Source organism: Aquila chrysaetos, chromosome 23 (genome assembly GCF_900496995.4).
Source record: "Aquila chrysaetos chrysaetos chromosome 23, bAquChr1.4, whole genome shotgun sequence".
Taxonomy (NCBI): domain Eukaryota; kingdom Metazoa; phylum Chordata; class Aves; order Accipitriformes; family Accipitridae; genus Aquila; species Aquila chrysaetos.
Genome location: NC_044026.1, coordinates 8,774,044 through 8,792,073, shown reverse-complemented (window position 1 = coordinate 8,792,073; position 18,030 = coordinate 8,774,044). Strand labels below are relative to the sequence as shown.

At 44.0% G+C, this 18,030-nt stretch overlaps 1 protein-coding gene across 1 annotated transcript in view; it reads left to right on the top strand.

Moving 5' to 3' along the window:
• Nucleotides 1-11,438, top strand: part of LOC115334488 (phospholipid-transporting ATPase VA-like) — a 65,566-nt gene extending 54,128 nt beyond the window's left edge. The window contains 6 exon segments of the mRNA XM_029998648.2: nucleotides 571-696; nucleotides 6,213-6,413; nucleotides 8,629-8,709; nucleotides 8,800-8,904; nucleotides 9,238-9,425; nucleotides 10,125-11,438. Of these exon segments, the coding sequence (XP_029854508.1) occupies nucleotides 571-696; nucleotides 6,213-6,413; nucleotides 8,629-8,709; nucleotides 8,800-8,904; nucleotides 9,238-9,425; nucleotides 10,125-10,830 (1,407 nt within the window). The 3' untranslated portion in view covers nucleotides 10,831-11,438.
• Nucleotides 11,439-18,030: the final 6,592 nt, after the last annotated feature.

The following is an 18,030-nucleotide window of genomic DNA, read 5'->3' as shown; positions in this document are numbered from 1 at the left end:
TTTAAAAATCCCTCAAAATACTGATATCTCAGGCAGCTCAGTAAACTTTATAAGCCAGGATTGCAAATGTAATTAAAACTAATCTTTTCATTGTTTTGTCTTTCAAAGTCCAGTAATTATGATGCAACCACTTAATTGTGCTTTTCTTATTTTATTCTGTGGAAATTCATTTTGCCCTGTAAGTACCCTGTAGTTTTTACAGAGAAAGCTGTTACAGCCACCAAGATGTTCACACGCAGGCCCTGAGCCTTCATGCTCATGCAACTGCAATTGCCAGCCATTCTCCCACCTCTCACTTTTTGCTGCTGCTTGTCACCATCTGGAACGCAGACTGTAATCTCCTTTGGGCGAGGACCGGGTCACCTTGCATGTTCTGCCAAGCTGCTGGGTTTGCTCACGGGTATTCCAAATCAGTGCAGCAATTGTTGCATTTCAGATTCACTGTAATGGATTTCATTCTTCATCAGTACAATTTCCATTGACTGTATGAGTTGAGAAGATGACTAGATTCACTGTTGGTGTTGAAAGTGACACTTTACAATAATGATGCCAACTTTTCTTTCATTAAAGGCGGTGATGGCAAGTGACTTTGCAATCCCAAGGTTCCGGCATTTGGAGAAGCTCTTGCTTGTTCATGGCCACTGGTGTTATTCCCGACTCGCCAACATGGTGCTGTATTTCTTCTACAAAAATGCAGTAAGTGTTTGACTTGGCAGCTTTATGCCACCACATGTTTCCAGGGTTTATTTTGTGCTAAGTGAGCATTAGGTCAGCCTTCAAATGGTATATAAATAAGCTGCAAAGAAATTTGCAGAGTTGAAAGGCAGCTGGCTGCCATTTGCAGAAATACAGGACCTGCTCCATAACAGCTACAGTGTGCTGCTGAATGTGCAAATTAGGTAACAGAAATAACAAGCACTGCTTAAGAAAAGTTTCTTTATAGAGCGGTTTTGCAGAATTCAGCTGGCTAGACACAGCAGCCTAATGCCAAAGCCATCCAGCATTGGCCCAAAGTAGCTGTTGAGCGTTGTTTTCTCTTCCTGACCCTATCTCGTCATTGTTTATGAATCACTGTACATATTCCCTAGTCACCTGAGATAATTTGAGTCCTCTCTGTGTCTCAGATGCAGAGATTGGGAAGGTTTTTTCTTCATTCATCTTACTCCCAGCTAACCAAAAGAGTTCATTAGAAAGGAAGCACACCGTAGTAAAGAACAAACTATGGGTCTGCATTTCCTCCCTGGTGTATGAAATGGGACTTGGTCCAGTAGTGGGCAATGACCCAGTAGCCGCTCGACTCCTTGGCCCTAACAAAGGCCCTTTGCATTGATCTTGGAGTGCAAAAATTATTGATTGATGTGGGGGGTTGACCCTGGCTGAACGCCAGGTGCCCACCAAAGCTGTTCTATCACTCCCCCACCTCAGCTGGACAGGGGAGAGAAAAATACAACAAAGGGCTCGTGGGTTGAAATAAGGACAGGAGAGATCACTCACCAGTTACCATCACGGGCAAAAACAGACTCAACTTGGGAAAATTAACTCAATTTATTACCAATCAACCAGAGTAGGGTAATGAGAAATAAAACCACATCTCAAAACACCTTCCCTCCACCCCTCCCTTCTTCCCAGGCACAACTTCACTCCCAGATTCTCTACCTACCCCCCCCCCACAGCGGCGCAGGGGGACGGGGAATGGGGTTTACGGTCAGTTCATCACACATTGTCTCTGCCACTTCATCCTCCTCAGGGGCAAGACTCATCACACTCTTCCCCTGCTCCAGCATGGGGTCCCTCCCACAGGAGGCAGTTCTCCACAAACTTCTCCAAGGTGTGAATCCTTCCCACAGGCTGCAGTTCTTCACGAACTGCTCCAGCGTGGGTCCCTCCCATGGGCTGCAGTCCTTCAGGCCCAGACTGCTCCAGCGTGGGTCCCCCCGCGGGGTCACAAGTCCTGCCAGAAAACCTGCTCCAGTGTGGGCTCCTCTCTCCATGGGTCTGCAGGTCCTGCCAGGAGCCTGCTCCAGCGTGGGTCCTTCCCACAGGGTCACAGCCTCCTTTGGGCACCCGCCTGCTCCGGCGTGGGCTCCTCCCTGGGCTGCAGGTGGAGATCTGCTCCCGCGTGGACCTCCCTGGGCTGCAGGGGGACAGCCTGCCTCACCATGGTCTTCCCCACGGGCTGCAGGGGAATCTCTGCTCCGGCGCCTGGAGCATCTCCTCCCCCTCCTTCTGCACTGACCTGGGGGTCTGCAGGGCTGTTTCTCTTACATGTTCTCACTCCTCTCTCCGGCTGCCGTTTCCGTGTCTCCCGCAACTTTTTTGCCTTCTTAAATCTGTTATCACAGAGGCACTACCACTATCTCTGATGCGCTCGGCCTTGGCTGGCGGCGGGTCCATCTTAGAGCCGGCTGGTATTGGCTCTGTTGGACATAGGGGAAGCTTCCAGCAGCTTCTCACTGAAGCCACCCCTGTAACCCCCCCCCGCTACCAAAACCTTGCCACACAAACCCAATACAATCGAAAACTGCCTAACAAGACAACCAAGAATTCCATCAGCTGGGTGGGAGTCACTGGCAGGCACAGAGATGTGCTCACTTGCGACACCTACAAATCACCTTGGGAGCAAGGGATATGAAGAAGCAGGAAAAAGAGGAGAGCCAAAGCTCTCAGACCCCTGTTTGCTCCAGAGGGCAATGTGTGAACTGTGAGCAGGGGACTGGATTTTATCCTCAATATCAGAAAAAAAAGTAGCTCTCAATTTTGTAAAAGTTGCTTTCCAGATTTAATCTAACCCTCAATGTTTTTAATCAGTGGCAACTTTTTAATGCAAATTCCTCTTGGCCTGACTAATCCCCATCTGATCTCAGTCTGAAAGTAGGTATTTTGTCAGGAGAAGACCATCATTTGCTCAAAATTTTGAACGTCGTAGGAATACCTAAGGGAGCTAAAGAATTAATAAAGCGTCTTTGTGTTAAGACAAGCATGTTAAAATACCTTCTGTGGTCTGATCAGAAGCTGCATGCAAGCACCCTTCCAGACACAAAAGAAAGAAGGAACTTGGACAGTCTGAACTGCTGCCTGAGCCTGAAATAGCAAGCAGATTTAAATAATGCTGCACTGAGTGGAGTACCACCTGTTGAAGCACAACAGTGAAACGTGCTGGTGTTCAAATGCCTGAGTTTGCAGGCTGGATCCTGAATGACGCTGAACATCTGTACTCCCACCCCCAGTGCTGTATGTTTCCAAGATATGCTTTGGCTTGACAGTATCGAATCTGAACTTCCAAGAAGTGTATGCAGAGCCATCTTATATTAAAATAAATAAAAAAAAATGAAGTAATACACGTAAGACATTCCAGCAATCAGCAGCCAGAGATGTTGTTTATACATCTACATTTTTGTTCAGCTCTTGCAAAATCTTCCATTTCCTTTGGTACAACTACCCTTGATTACGAGTATTATTTCTTATGCCATTTTTAGTAAGACATTTTCAGAAGCTGCTGCCTCAAGGCTAGAATATAACTGAAAAAATCTCTTTGTGTTGGCTCTGCTTTGGCAGCCTTGAGAGCTTTCTGAGCAATACTTGTTGCTACTGACTCTAAAACTGTAGTGGGGTATCCAGCGTATACACACGAATATGTCTGACACGGTGCCTGCCCTTAAGGAAAGAATATTCAAAAATGAAAGATGTGAGCACCTGATCCTTTTGCAAGGAGACTGTTCTAGATGATTCTCTGCGGAGAGTCAAGATAGCTACCCTGCAGATGTTCTGTAAGTTTTCTGTTTCCTCAAGTGTTTTTTTCCTCATTTGCTCATATTATGAAATTTTCCATTCTCCACTAGAACCTCTCTAACTCAAAGTCTAAACTCCAAATTGCTGCAGAAGCCATTTGTAAATTCAGATGACTTATCGAAGAAGATGTTTGGCTTGGTGGAGATAATAAGAATACAAGTAAAATATCAACTAAAACATGAGTGGAAATATCGGAGCTTGATGAAAAAGGGATTTCATGTAAACAAAATTCTACCTGCACAAGCATGCACTGCTTCTTCCCCTTTATGCATTATCTCTGCAAGACAGCACTGGACATTTTTTGACATATACTTCATTCGCTGAGGAATTCTGTCTGGGGCCACATTCATAAAACAGTCTCGTCGGGGGGAAAAAAAGGAAACCTTTTTTATTTAAAATCTAATACAATTTTTATGTAAGTTTGGTTTTACTTCTTCAGGGGGGTAATTCACAGAAGCAAGAGGGGGCATTATATTTGAAATTAAATTAAACACTTGTTTAATCCAAATAAAATTTCAGGGGAAAAAAGTCTGATTTAAGCTTGGTTACTGAAATGTCATTTATTTGTACAGCTTGCTTTGACAGCACTGCTGAGACCCATACTTGAGGTGGTAGGAAAATTTTCAGCTGACTGTATTTCCATCAAACTACCCATTTTTGTCAGAGCCAGACTGTTTCCAAGATAGGTGAATTATAGCAAGGCTCTAGAGAGGACAATTTCTTAGGTCCAGGATTAGCTGGATTTTGTTTATTTCAAATGAGTGAGAGAAAAGTGTCTAAATTCACATAATTATTGCAATTCCATTTTGAGAAAAGACTCAGGAAGTTTTGTTGTTTTTTCGGTGTGGAAAGGAAATAAATTTCAAAATCTCTTCAGTTTTGAAATGAAACTGCCATCTCCCAGCCAACTGTACTGAAGAGGGTAAGCTCTGGTAACTCAGTCTTGTTTTGGCCAGAGGAAGATATTTTTCCTGAAATGTATTTACAGAAACATTTCTAGAGGTGATCCTTAAAAAAATACTACCATTTAACTTTTAATAGGTTGGTTTATAGCATGGGCTTACAAACAGCGAGACGTATGTTGCTGCTGATATACAAGCCACTTCAACATAGACTGCAAACATTGCCTGAACATATATACACAATACATCTATATATATACACATATATGTATACATTTATATACAGCAGGACTGACCCCCTTATTCTGTGGCAATTCCCCTTCACAAGATAGGCTTACTCTCCTTGTAGCAGTTTTCACTAAGCAGACCATAGCTTTTTTGTTCTCCTATGTTTAAATTTCAACCACATTTTGGCATACAGATAGAACAGATCTGTATTTCCACTGTACATCTAAAAATGATGAAGGGTTAACATACTCCAGCTGACTGAAAGCTTTTGAGAACAGAATACAAAAAGAAGAGAAAGTGAAAGGAGAGGTCACCTCATTTCCCTTCTTTGTGGTTAAAATGGGGAAAACCCTAGAAGGACAGTTGCCAAGGTTTTTCTGGCCGCCTTCTGTTTAGCGTTAATCACTTTACAAAGAATAATACAAATTGCGATTTTAGGAGGACCAAGCCTGGGAATATATTTCCTTCCCTAGGAAGCTGCCCATCTTCTTCTAGGCCTCAAATCCCCCCTCGCCAGGTGAGATCAGCACCTCTCCTGAGCCCTAAGAACCTCTGGATTCTCCATGCTGCAGAGACTGTAGAAGAAACGAGTTGTGTGGTTTGTTCCTTTTTGGGTGATTCCAACCCAACTACGTGAACAATCCCACTGCAGCTGTGTATGCAGCTGATTTCTTTATACAGCTGAAGTGTAAGGGAGACTGAGGAATCTTTAGAACACTGCTAATTTGCTGAATTTCAAAGCGCAGAGATAGACTAGTAAAGACAACTTGGCTAGACCTTACAGTTTCGCTTCCCTTGCTGCTGCTAGTCTCATGTTGGTCTTGCAAAAAAGTTGTGCATTTACCTATTGTAGACCAGCAGAGCCTCCCAAAACATCTCAAGCCAGCAGAGGACATTATTGTGGAAATGCTTATTCTTATGATAGTAATGCAAGTACTCGTATACCTAGAGGTCAAGGATGGTTGGGAGAGCTTTTTACAGTTAGTTAAATTGCACCTCAGGGTTTCACTTGAACTGAGAGTTAATTCTGTGTGAAGTCATCCCTGACACCTGAGGTCTGAGGTTCCAGCAGCACAAAGACTTGCAGGTGTGCCAAATGTTTGCAGCTTAGCTAAGTGGTCCGGGCATCAGGAACAGCGAGTTAAAGACTAGGTATCCTTAGAAGGATTGCTCACATGTTTAGCATTCATAGACAAGTCCTTACAGAACTGGAAGCAGAATGGTTTCAGAACACAATGGGATGATGATCCTGCTTATCTTTTCATATTTACAGCATTGCTTGGTCTGTTTCAGATGTTTGTGGCCCTTCTCTTCTGGTACCAGTTTTACTGCGGGTTCTCTGGCTCATCGATGGTTGATCAGTGGTATCTCATCTTCTTTAATTTACTCTTCTCTTCTCTTCCACAACTGATTACTGGTGTGCTGGATAAGGATGTGCCAGCTGAAGTGCTAATTACTGTACCTCAGCTTTATAAAAGCGGACAGAATATGGAGGTAAAAACTTCTTGCTTTTTGTAATTTTTTTCCTACACATCTTTAGTTTCAGCTGAAAACCAACCCTGCTCCTGAAGGGTGGATGACTGATAAAAACAGTCTGAGAAGTCACTATTATTATTTCGTGATATTTCTCATCTGAGTCAAAGTATTAAATGCCAAAAGTACATTTAAAACAAACAAACAAAAAAACCCCACCCAGCTGTATTTTGAACTATGTAACAGGAGAGAAGCTGAATGCTTTAAGTCAGCCTAAGCTGAACTCCTCCCTCATGGTCCAGGCTCACAAATAACCACAAAAGTAAAGCAGATTATACCTTGTCGACTAGTGCAGACTTTCACAGAATAACCTCATAGTATGTACTCAAAACTTCAGGTCCCAGCCCTTTACAAACAGGCAGAAGAGAAAGATGGCTTTAGGAGTAAGCATGGAGGTCGATAGACTTGGACTTTGAGGGAGATAGTCACCAGCAGATGACAGATTCAGCTGAAATGTCTATTGAAAACACCTTGGCCCCGTCTGCTTGAATTGTACAGTGAAAACAGAAGGAATTGCAGGAGGGATTCGAGCCAAACCATTTCTGGTAATTACACCTACAGTGGACTGTGGGAAAATCTTTCTGCTTGGCAGAACTATCCATATTGAGACATTGCTTCCAAGGCAAAGGCCTCTCTCAAAAGTATTTGACATTGTGCCCTCTAGGAGGAGACAGTGAGTGGTTTTTGCCTCTAGCTGTACACCTGCATTTGGTACCCCACACATCTAGTGACGTTGCTAGACACTGTCCTGGAAAGACGAAAGGAGAATTTCAGTGCAACTTATTTTTAGTGCTTTAGTCCAAATTCTCTTTTTCACCCAGCTGGTTTTTTCCATTTTGCTGTATTTCTTCTGTTCGACTTTAAAGATCTGTAACATTAATGCCTTCCTTTCTTGCACATTTTTAAGGTGGTAAAAACCTTGTAATGGCTTAAGCTTATTGGGAAGTTGTGTCTGCCTGTCTTCAGCTGGCAAACTGAGGAGAGAAGTCTCCTGGGTTCGCAGCTCAATTATTTCTCATAGGCAAGCCCAGGGACCATTCTAAGTTTGTTTGAAATCTAGTGAGCGTATTCTCTGAATAGTTACCTAAAAAGGCATTTTTAAAAACTTGCCAAAAATCCTGCTTCAGGTAGGCTCTCTTTCAAAAAGGTATCACCGATTCAAAGTCTACAGAATTATAGAATAATTTAGATGGCTCTGGAGGCCATCTGATCCAGACGCCTGGTCAAAACAGCTTCAAAGCTAGATGAGGTTGCTCAAGTCTTTATCTAGTCCAGTTTTGAATGTCTCCAACAGTGGACATTCCACAGTCCCTCTGAGCAACCTGTTCCAGTGCTTAACCACATGTTATTTCAGTAGGCCAAAGAACACCATAATTCTTTCTAGGCAGCTTTCAATTCCCATTTTTAGGCTGCAGTGATATTCTCCATAGAGGAAGGGAGCCCTGATGAACCCAGTGGTTGGAGATGTAGCCTCTATCCCAAAATTAAATAAATATTTTGCCATTTACAAACTCTGTTTTTCATTATATCTAGGTCTTTTATATGACCATCCATACCCCTGCAGTTGTATATTTCTTTAAACCAAAATGTTAGTTTAATATTGTTTCTTAGCAAGCAATTTTGTGCACACCCAGAGATATATGTGTGTGTATATATGTATGTTTTATATACGTATTTATATCATAGCATACATTGCTGCATGAATTACTGCTAAATGTCATTGTCGTGGATCTTCTTTTCTAAGTATGTGTGCATTTTCTGTTTTCTCTCTTGTGAATAACTACCCTGTGCTTGTATGTACGTGATGTAAAACCCATTTACTCATGTACTTACACCTCAGGTTGCTCCTCCCGAAATCAGTGGTCTAACTGTAGTGCGCAAAGCCGGGCACCTTCACAAATGTTTGCTGACCTGAGTGTCAGATTCAAATTACACCCTCTGCCAGGAAAAAAAAAAAACAAGCAGTAGAAGTGTCCTCCCAGAACAGAGTGACTTGCAGGTGGACTCTTCATACTTCGTCCCCGAGGGTATCTAACTGATGGGCAAAGCTGTGAAGCTATTTGCAAAAGCCCTTAAAAGCGCCCGTTGGAATATCCCCCTCAAAATACCTATCCCAGCAAATAGCATTTTCATTAGGCTCTGATTTTCTTGATTGTTTTTTTTTTTTATGCCACAGGAGTACCAACCACACATGTTTTGGATGAACATGATTGATGCTATGTATCAAAGCCTGGTTTGCTTCTTCATCCCCTATTTCGTAAGTGTTTAGTTTAAGCCATTCTATTTCAAGCATTTTGAAGAGAACTGGCAGCACAGCTTTGGCTAAAGTCTGTCTCCTTCTTTACAGACTTACTATGATTCGGATGTGGATATCTTCTCCTGGGGAACTCCCATCACCACAATAGCTCTTTTCACCATCATGCTACATTTGGCTATTGAAACCAAAACTTGGGTAAGGTACCCCAGCCTACATAGAAACTTGTTGGTATACACGTAATTCTTTTCTTAGTGCCATTCTTCAAAATCAGAAGATGGTTGTTTCGTTTCCTCAGCACATTCTGTATTTAGCAAGCATTTTAAGCAAACATGAAAAAGGTTTTAAACTGTGATCTGCTAACAGCTTTGTAGTGTTGTATCTATAATAAGAATTTTTGAAAATACAAGGCTCCAAACTCTTTGCCGTGCATGGATTTGGCTCCAGAAATTAAGAAGTTTTAATTCAGAATCACAACAAATTTCTCAGAATATAAAGAGTCATTATTCTTTTGTTGGTTTTCTGTTTTAGACTTTTCTCCACTGGTCGTCTTGCATCTTCAGTATCCTTTTATTTTTCTTTGTGGCTCTGGTTTACAATGCTTCCTGCCCAGTATGCCATCCTCCATCCAATCCCTACTGGACTATGGAAAGGCTGATGGGAGACCCTGTGTTCTATTTCACTTGCATTATATCACCAGTCGTTGCATTGCTGCCCAGGTATTCTATCTTCTCTCATGTCTTTTCTCATATATGAAAGCACTTTATGCCTATGGCTGGGAGGGCAAGAAGCATTTTTTTTTTTCCACTCTCCCTCTTTCTTTTTGCCTTACCAGCCAAGTCAATTTTTTTCAGCAGCTAATTATATGAAGTCAGGTTGCCTAACCTCTTCTGTGCTCCTGACCACAGGAACAGACCACAGGTCCTGGCCATAGACCACAGGAGAGGGATGATTGTAGACTGTTGGTCAAACCTCATGGCCGTGCAGATATTTGCTACCCTGTGAGGTTTTCTGTGATGCTTCCAGATTCAACCCATCCTCCCATAGCATGCACAGTACAGAAATTCTGATAGTGTATTGCGGACTTACTTGCCTATTATGGATGTAAGAGGCCTGCTCTGCAGATTGATCCCCGTTGCCTTTGATTCCTCATCAGGAAGACTGAAAGACCATGTGTAATCACAAGGTGGATCACTGGCTAAAGCTGCAGATCTACTACGCTGCTTGTTATTAATCAAAATATTAGCACAGCATTCAGAGCTTTTCCTCTGCAAGCTTTCTTGTGTCAAACATAAGAAAGGCACATAAAACTCTCTTATTTTTCTGTGTTGTACTTTTGTCTTGGATATTTTCTCTTAATAATATCTTGGCTACTTCCTTCTTTCAGTTCTTTTCACGTGCACATTCTCCTCTTGCAGATTTCTGTACAGAACCCTTCAGGGAACACTATTCCCAACCCAGCTGCAGCTTGGACGCCAGTTGAGTAAACTATCCCCACAGAATCGCACCCAGCTTCTGACCAAGTTGAATGTAAAGGAAACAATACGTCAGACACAATCCTTTGCAGACAGCTTCTCACCAAGCCCTGGCTCAAATGCTAGTGATTGCTATAAGGCTTGTAACCAAAGCACACCTTTGCCAACACCTCCTCAGACAAGTGAGTCACTTTTCCAAGAGCACCCAAAGGCAGAACATACAACAGATCAGACAGTGGCTGCCTCTCCCGAGGGTGCTGTGTTGTATGGGGAAAACAAACTCCCCTCATCAGCAAGTAGTCTGGAAAGGTCCACAGGATTTCATGAAGTTAGACACGGCACTTCAGAGATGGAGTCGTTGCCTGTGGGAGCAACATTCCCATGGAGCTCAGCAGTCGACCAAGCAGACTTCAGTTTGTTGAAGTGGATCACATCAACTCCGCTGTTCAGTCGCATTGGGACTGTTTTACAGGTGTCATCCAGCAGTTTACAAAATGAAACACAGGACAGTAGGGGTGTGCTTGGCTCTTCTTTGCATGTGGACTTCAAAGGCTTAGAAGAACAGAGCTCAAATAACTTGCAGGACAAAACGAAAGGGACCCCAGCTGATTATTGTAAAAGTGACAATTCCGAGACCACCTTTTTATGACATGGGCTTTAAATATATTTATATATTTTCTATTTGCACACGTTTATAGTGAGATTACTCTGTTTGTTTCCAAAGATGAAACAGAAAATCAAAGGTACAGAATGATTATTTAAGAATGTTTAAATACAGTATATTGAAATAAGAGCTTTAAATATAAAAAGAAACACTTGAAATTTCCATGTATATTGTTTTATTTTTTCATCTCATTTTGTAAGGAAATGCCGTCTCTTTGTTTTTCAGATGCTTCTCTTTTATTCTGACACATACTGTAAAAGTAAAGGACCTATCTACCGTATGCAAAAGGATTAGATTCAGCAACAATTATTGATATCATTATAGGCCATTCAGTAATCAAGGAGGAAAAACCATGATAATAAATAGGCACTGTATTCCATCCATCATCAGCTTGCCAGGGTGTTTTGTCACTGGAGCAAACCGTTAGGCAAGACTATCGAATTATTATACACCTCTCTGTAAATGTTAATGGTATCTTACCACCGCATTAATAATACTGGTATTTTATAAGTGACACCATATTTTGATGTTGCAGCCATAGCATTTTATGTGTCATGATAAAACAATAAATAAATGACCATCCATATTGCAAAGTGACTTCCCAGTCTGGCATTAATAGTAAATCAGCCCTTCACTTGGAGCAGCTAGCATTTGGCCGTTCATGGCCTTCTATCAGGCTGTTCAACGTCTGAAGAAAAGCTGCTGCTTGTTTGTGAGGAATGATTTTGTGGCAAAGAGCTGGTGCATGGTGTCCGCTGTAGAGTTTGACCTAGGAGGGTCTGTGATCTTCCGTGCTGAAGCACTACCGCGCGTAGGCTGGTTTTGCTGAAGGAGGCAGTCCTGCTTGCTAGCGGGTCACGGAGGACAGGCAGGGTGGAGTTTTGTTAGGCACCTTCACCGTTGTTTCAGCCAGGTTAAATCAAGTCCGTGGTGATCAAGAAGGGGCATCACCAGCTGCGAGGGTGCAGTGCTATGCAGAGGTACTTAAGCCCGCTCTAAGACAGGCTAGCTCCAGTCCGGAAAGTAGGGAGCTGCACTGCTTTCTGGGGTTATGCCTGAGCCGAGCTTACGTGGTTGCACATCACAAACTGCCTCGGGTACATGGGCGTGTGGCTGCGCTGTGCCAGGCGGATGGATCCCGGGGGGTTTAGCCTTGGAAGGCTGCTTGGATCTTTCATACCTAGTCACCGTGACTGTGTATGAAGTAGCTGCTGCACTTCTTCATTTCCTCATCACAGGTTTTCAGATGGCCTTTACCTTGCTTGTGTAAGGCCAGAACTTGTTCATGCCACGCTCTGTGCCAGGAGACCTGCCTCCCGCACGGATTGCCTCAGCCCGTTACGCCACAGTGCCCGCCATTGTGACACGTGCTAATCCACTCGGGATCTTTTTTTTTCAAGATTTATACACTGGCCTCTTTCCCAAAGACAGAATTGATAATATGAAACTGTAAAATGCCAATGAAAGGAAGAGAAGAAAGCAATCTAAATAAGAGCTGTCAGCCTGTAAATACGTTACCCTCATGAAACACGACACATCTACATGTAACTAAACTGCATTTGGGGATTAGAATTGACTAGGGACAGGGCAAAGACGCTAGGGGACTCACACTTTCAGTCTCCCGTGAACAGCTTTAAGCATGCGATTAAAAAAAGTGTGCCTGAAGCACAATTTCTTCCTTCTAGCCTCTAGTTAAAGAGGAACATGGGTTTGTGTGTGTAGATTTGAGCGGAAGAAAGCACACCTATTGACTCATTTGTTACTGGCTGAAAACGTCTTGACGTTTCCCTGCTTTATATTAATTATGATAGAAATGGGGCAGTAAGTGGGCACTCGGTTTCCACGAAGGTAGGTGGGTATCTATCTGCGCTGTCGGTGCCAACGCAAGCTGGGAGCCACGGGGGGGGGGGGGGGGGGGGGGGGTGTCCTGACACACGCCTCTAAAGCAAGGCAGAGTCCCACACCCTCAGAGCACTTGTTCGTTTTTGCTCTCTGGAAAGGGAGCCTGCGGGACTCAGCTCAGGTGGAGAAACCTCCTTGGCGAGTGTTTCTAGTTGGGTGAGACAGCTCCGAGTTTAGACATCTCTACTTTCTCTACCAGCCTTCCCGGTCTCTGTTGGGATGACTTTGCAGGTAATTTTTTGCAAGGTTAGCTGGCTGTATTTAACACAAACTGTGCAGAGATTGCCGTTGTAAATAACTCACCTGTGTGGAGCTGCAGTGTCTTTTAATGTCAACAGGGAAGTCGGATGACACTTTGAAATGTGTAAATGTTGCCATCTGGTTAGAAACATTCCTCTGCTTGTAAAACAGGATCTCGCAGGACACAGTATCAGATACCAGGTAGGCAGAGTTCATAGGTTTGCAAGACCTTAAATTCAGTCTGAGAGTGTCGTGGAGTCATAGCAGGAGCTTCCCATGGATGTCATGCATGTGTGCTCGCTCTCAGTTACTGCAGCAGCCCCAGCAGGCAGGTGGGGATCGCTTGCGCTCATTGACTCCTCTGCATCTTTCCACAACATGTTTGGTGTCCCGCAGGCATTCATGAGATGTGTCCGGTGCTGGCAGCAGAAAGGGCTGGAACATCACTGGGCTTCGTCTCAGAGCTGTATTTGGTGATACGCTCATCAAAAAGAACCTAAATGCCTTACTAGCCGTGCCTTTGTGATGCAAGATTCGGTTTAGTTGTTGTGCTTTCAGTGTTTCAAAGACTTTTTCTAGGTAAGGGATAAAAGTGTTCCTCTGGGACTGAGAGATACACATGCGCTGCCAGATAGTTGTGTTAAGTTGCCACTGTGAGGGTGAGAGTAGGACATGTGTGTCATATATTTAGGGAAACTCAACATGACTCTAGCTCTAGATCCTCAGCTGCTACAACGATCGTAGCTCCTTCAATTTCTTCAAGCTGACTTACCCCAGCTGGGAATCAGGCCTCAACAACTGCTGTATTTTGTTGCAAAAAAAAATCCTTACCGATACGTTTTGAAATGCCTAAATGCTCCCTTCATACTAAAGGATAACATACCTTATTATGGCAGCAATCCTGCAAACATGTTTGAGTTTAATCTTAAATAAACCAAATAATCCCGCTGACCTTAATGGAGCAGTGCCCTCAGCAGGATTGATTGCGTGCTGACGGGTAGATAGGAAGATGTGCCACACTGAGGCCTCCGTGTGCCAAAACGAGATACCTAGGGGCACAGAACCAGGTCAGTAGTAAGCAAGATGTCTCTGTTTCCTTCTGGGAGATAAATTGTAAAATAATATAAATAATATGTAATTTAAACCACAGTTTGGAGAAAAAAGCCTAAACAGATTTCACATTTGGAAAGAAAATATTAAGCAAACTAATTCTTTTCATTTCAAAATAAAAGTTCTCTCTTCAGCTGCCAGAAGACAAACACATCAAAGCATGTTACTTGCTGGGCTTTAGGGCTTGTCAACACTTTGAAGCTGCTATTAATATTTGAAACATTTTAACTAAACAAATACTAATGGCTTTTTGAAGCTGTATACATTGATGTCAATAAAATAGCAATAAACTTCTAAAGTTATTCTTGTCGGTGCAGTTGAGCAGTTGTCATATCAGGGAAAACAAAGCTTTAAATTCATGAGGCCAATGCTCAAAAAGCATGCAACTGTTTATTAAAAGATTCCACAAGGCAATTAAAACAATGCCCGGTTTCAGTCTATTACCACCAACAGCCCCCTGTACACTCTTTCAAATATTTGCACTGAGCTCTGCAAGCACTTCTGCATCTGCTCAACATTGCCGGCTGAAGCACTCCAGCTGAAATTACTGACTGAGAAGAGAGTTGTGAATTAAGCATCACAGCATTCCATACTTCTTACTCTTATTTATGGGAACTGACTTCCCGGTGACTTAGCTATTTTATAAATTTCTCTTGGATGCGTAAAGGTCTTTCAGAAACAGCCAGAACTCTAATCTCAGAAATTGTATCTCCCATATATGCCAGCACATTGGAACTGGGCATACAAATGTCAAAACAGGAACAAAACAACACTCCAGTATTTTTCTCCAAGATTTTCTAGCTATACATCACTGTTCTGTGTGCTCAGACAGTCATGCACCTGTTTGCCATCCTCTTGCGCCGGCTGTGGAACCCCGATGGCCATTAAGTGATCTTTTATGCTTTTCATAAACTGGAAAGCTGATGACAGTGCTGACTTCTCACTGTGGCAAAATCCAGTGGCACCCTGTATTGATTTAAGTGCTTCCTTGATGGGGAGAGCTCATCCTTTACCTAGTAAAATTTCCTCAGACTCTTTCAAATTATTCAACCAGAGACTGCTCTTGCTTCCATTATCCAGCTTTCTCAACTACCTTGCATTGAACCTTGACTTGTCATTTATTCACACCCAATCCTGCCTAGGGCCGCAGCCTGTGCTTGCTCCCAGTACGTCTCCTGCAGACTCTGCCCACTTAATCAACGAGTGCCACTACGTTACGTCTTGGGCCAGCTTTCTAATGTCATGCTCACATTTGGCTCTGCTCCAGGCTTATACATCCCAAACATTGTAGGCTGATCACCCGATCAGCGTACAGCAGATAGGGAGGATTTGGGGAGGTTTAGCCATTAAAGGTGCTACACAAAAGGGTTTTGCACAAATACCAGTTGCAGTGTGTGGAGTTGTTCAGCTTAGAAAAATAAACTCCGTCAGAACTGCATGTGGTTGAATCATCTGGGAGTGACAATTCCTGCCCTACTCATAAAACCTGCATCAAAACCTAAACAAACAAACAAAAAAAGTGTTGTGTTTTTGCAGCAGCTAGTTCTTGATTCAGACTGATCAGTGCCTCGGGCATTTTTCAGTCCGGTATTACATTCAGCAGTGTGCTTTTGTAATGGAGTGCACGTGGCAGTTCAGAAAAAATGATGCTGACACAATAGGCCATGCACTGTGATGGAGTGGTAGCAGATATGTGTCAAAGACACTGTGGAAGCCGCTAGAGACAGGGTTATGCAGATGTAGCAAAGTGGGGAAGGAAAGGCACTGCTAGATGCCACTTGGAAGGTAGGTGGAGAGAGGAGGGGACCTTCAGAGCTTTCCAACCACTTCGGTTTTGCAAAGTGGTTCTGCACATCTCCCTCTCTGCCTGCTGGCAGGCTTACTTGTACCGACCTTACACTTCACTAGAGCTACACCACGACTGAATTTGGCTTGTTGTCTGCAGCCAAGCACAGATAACAGGGACTGATGCCCAGCTGACGTCAAGCAACGCAGCTGTGCTGACTCACATGGAGGTAGGTTGGCGCTTGCTTTGCAAACACAAGTACGCTGGCTATGCGCCAGTCCCTAGCCAGTACCTGTGACCATGGCAGGTCCCAGTACCAGTCCCCGGGATCCTCCCTGTGTCAAAAACCAGGGCAGGAGCCAGAACAGGGGAGACCCCCGTGTCCTCCCATGCACGCGGGACTGCTCACTAGACTGAGACCGCACATTTGTTTGCAGTGTCCAGGACAACTTCGGGCTGTTAGTGACCTGGAAGACAAGCAACAGGTAACATGGCATGGAAACTCTTCCTGTTCATCAAGAATCCCCTGAGCTATTGCATAAATGTCTCCATGTTGTTCTCCCATGCGTTCCAGTACGAATCCTGGCCATCGGAAAGCCCCTGGCATGGCTGCACTTCCTGCAGTTGAAAACGCTACGGGGAGTTCGCTGCTGCCATCAGAAGCGGCCCCTTGAAGCACCTGTGCCCGGGGCCACTGCACCAGGGGTGATGGGCACCTTCGCCGTTAGCAATAACTCCATCGATCACCACGTGTGCCGCTCGCTGAGGCTCCTTCATGCCGAAGGAGACACCGCATGGTCACAGCCCACGTATCTTCCAAAACAACAGCAAAATGCTTTTGCCCTGACTTCAGAGGTTCACAATAGGGAAAGATTTACAAATGTCTCTGGTTCTGGACACCCAGATCAAGACAAGTGTTTTCCAGTTGTCCTGGGCTGTGAAACCCTGTAGTGCATCAGACATTCAGAGGGATCTCTGGTGCTTTATGTGGTTCAAAATTTTCTGGGGTTTTCTGGGGGGGCGGCCACCCCGAAATCCCAAAATCTAGAATTAGAAGCCACTGTTGAAAATGGTAACGGTGTTGTGAGGACTGTGTTTTATTCACATGGAAAAAGAGCAGTTAAAAGAAAGGACTAACTTTTAAGGAAGGTTTTTCTATATAGCTGCATGAGAAATTATCTCTATTTTGAGCAGCAGCTTCCATGTGGTTTTAAGTATGGCTGTTTGCTCTGTGCAATAATGTCTCCCTTGATACATGAAGTGCAGCACTACATAAATCCTTCCAAGAGGAGGATTAGCATATCCTAGCCAGGGCGGGCAAAGACAGCCAGGTCCTGCAGCCAGCTCTGCTCCTGGAAGGACTTTAGCTGGTTCAGCTCTCAAAGTACTGTTTCATCAGCTTGTCTTGCATAACGCTCGCCTGTGATGTAGCCTCCTGAGAGGTATGACTAAACAAGAACCTTGTTAAAAGCGGATTAAAGACTTCAACATTTAGCGTAGTCATTGGTGTTGCTGCAGCGTGCATAGCACATGGATGGAAATAGTCTTTTAGTGAACACTTGAAAGAGCTTTTTGAGAGACTGGAAAAGGTGTCAACGAAGAGCTGGCACAAGGCAAATAAAAGCTGCTCAAACCTGGTGGAGTGCCTGCTTTCCTCTGCAGGGAGATGCCCCAGGACTTTAACTCCTCTTTATTAGCTGGGCAGTTGCCCCAAGCCAGGGCAGGGTGTGGGTTTCCAGAGGCAATGTTGACTCAGAGCTGGAGCAAGCGGCCTCTCACTCTGGCCCCACAGCCCTTTGGGTGCTACAACCTGACACGGCACTGCTGTAGCTAAGGTTAGTAGTTCCTGGCCCAAAGTTCCCAGTGGTATGTTGCTTGTGCTTGTTCATCACGTTTTTCCAAAAGCTGTAGGTTTTAAAGTCTCCAGTTTACTCCCGGACGGCCCATTTTACGTGCATGAAGGCACCGAACTGTCCCTGCAGCCAGGCTTGTGTGAATGCAGTTCCCACCTTTCCACCCTTCCCTGCTTTCCTCCCCAAAACATGGAGGCCACAAAGAGGCACTTGGACCTTCGGAAACCCAAACCACAACAGAGATATTGCTCACCATTTACATGCCTGGAAACAAAAGATGAGTGTGGCTTCCAG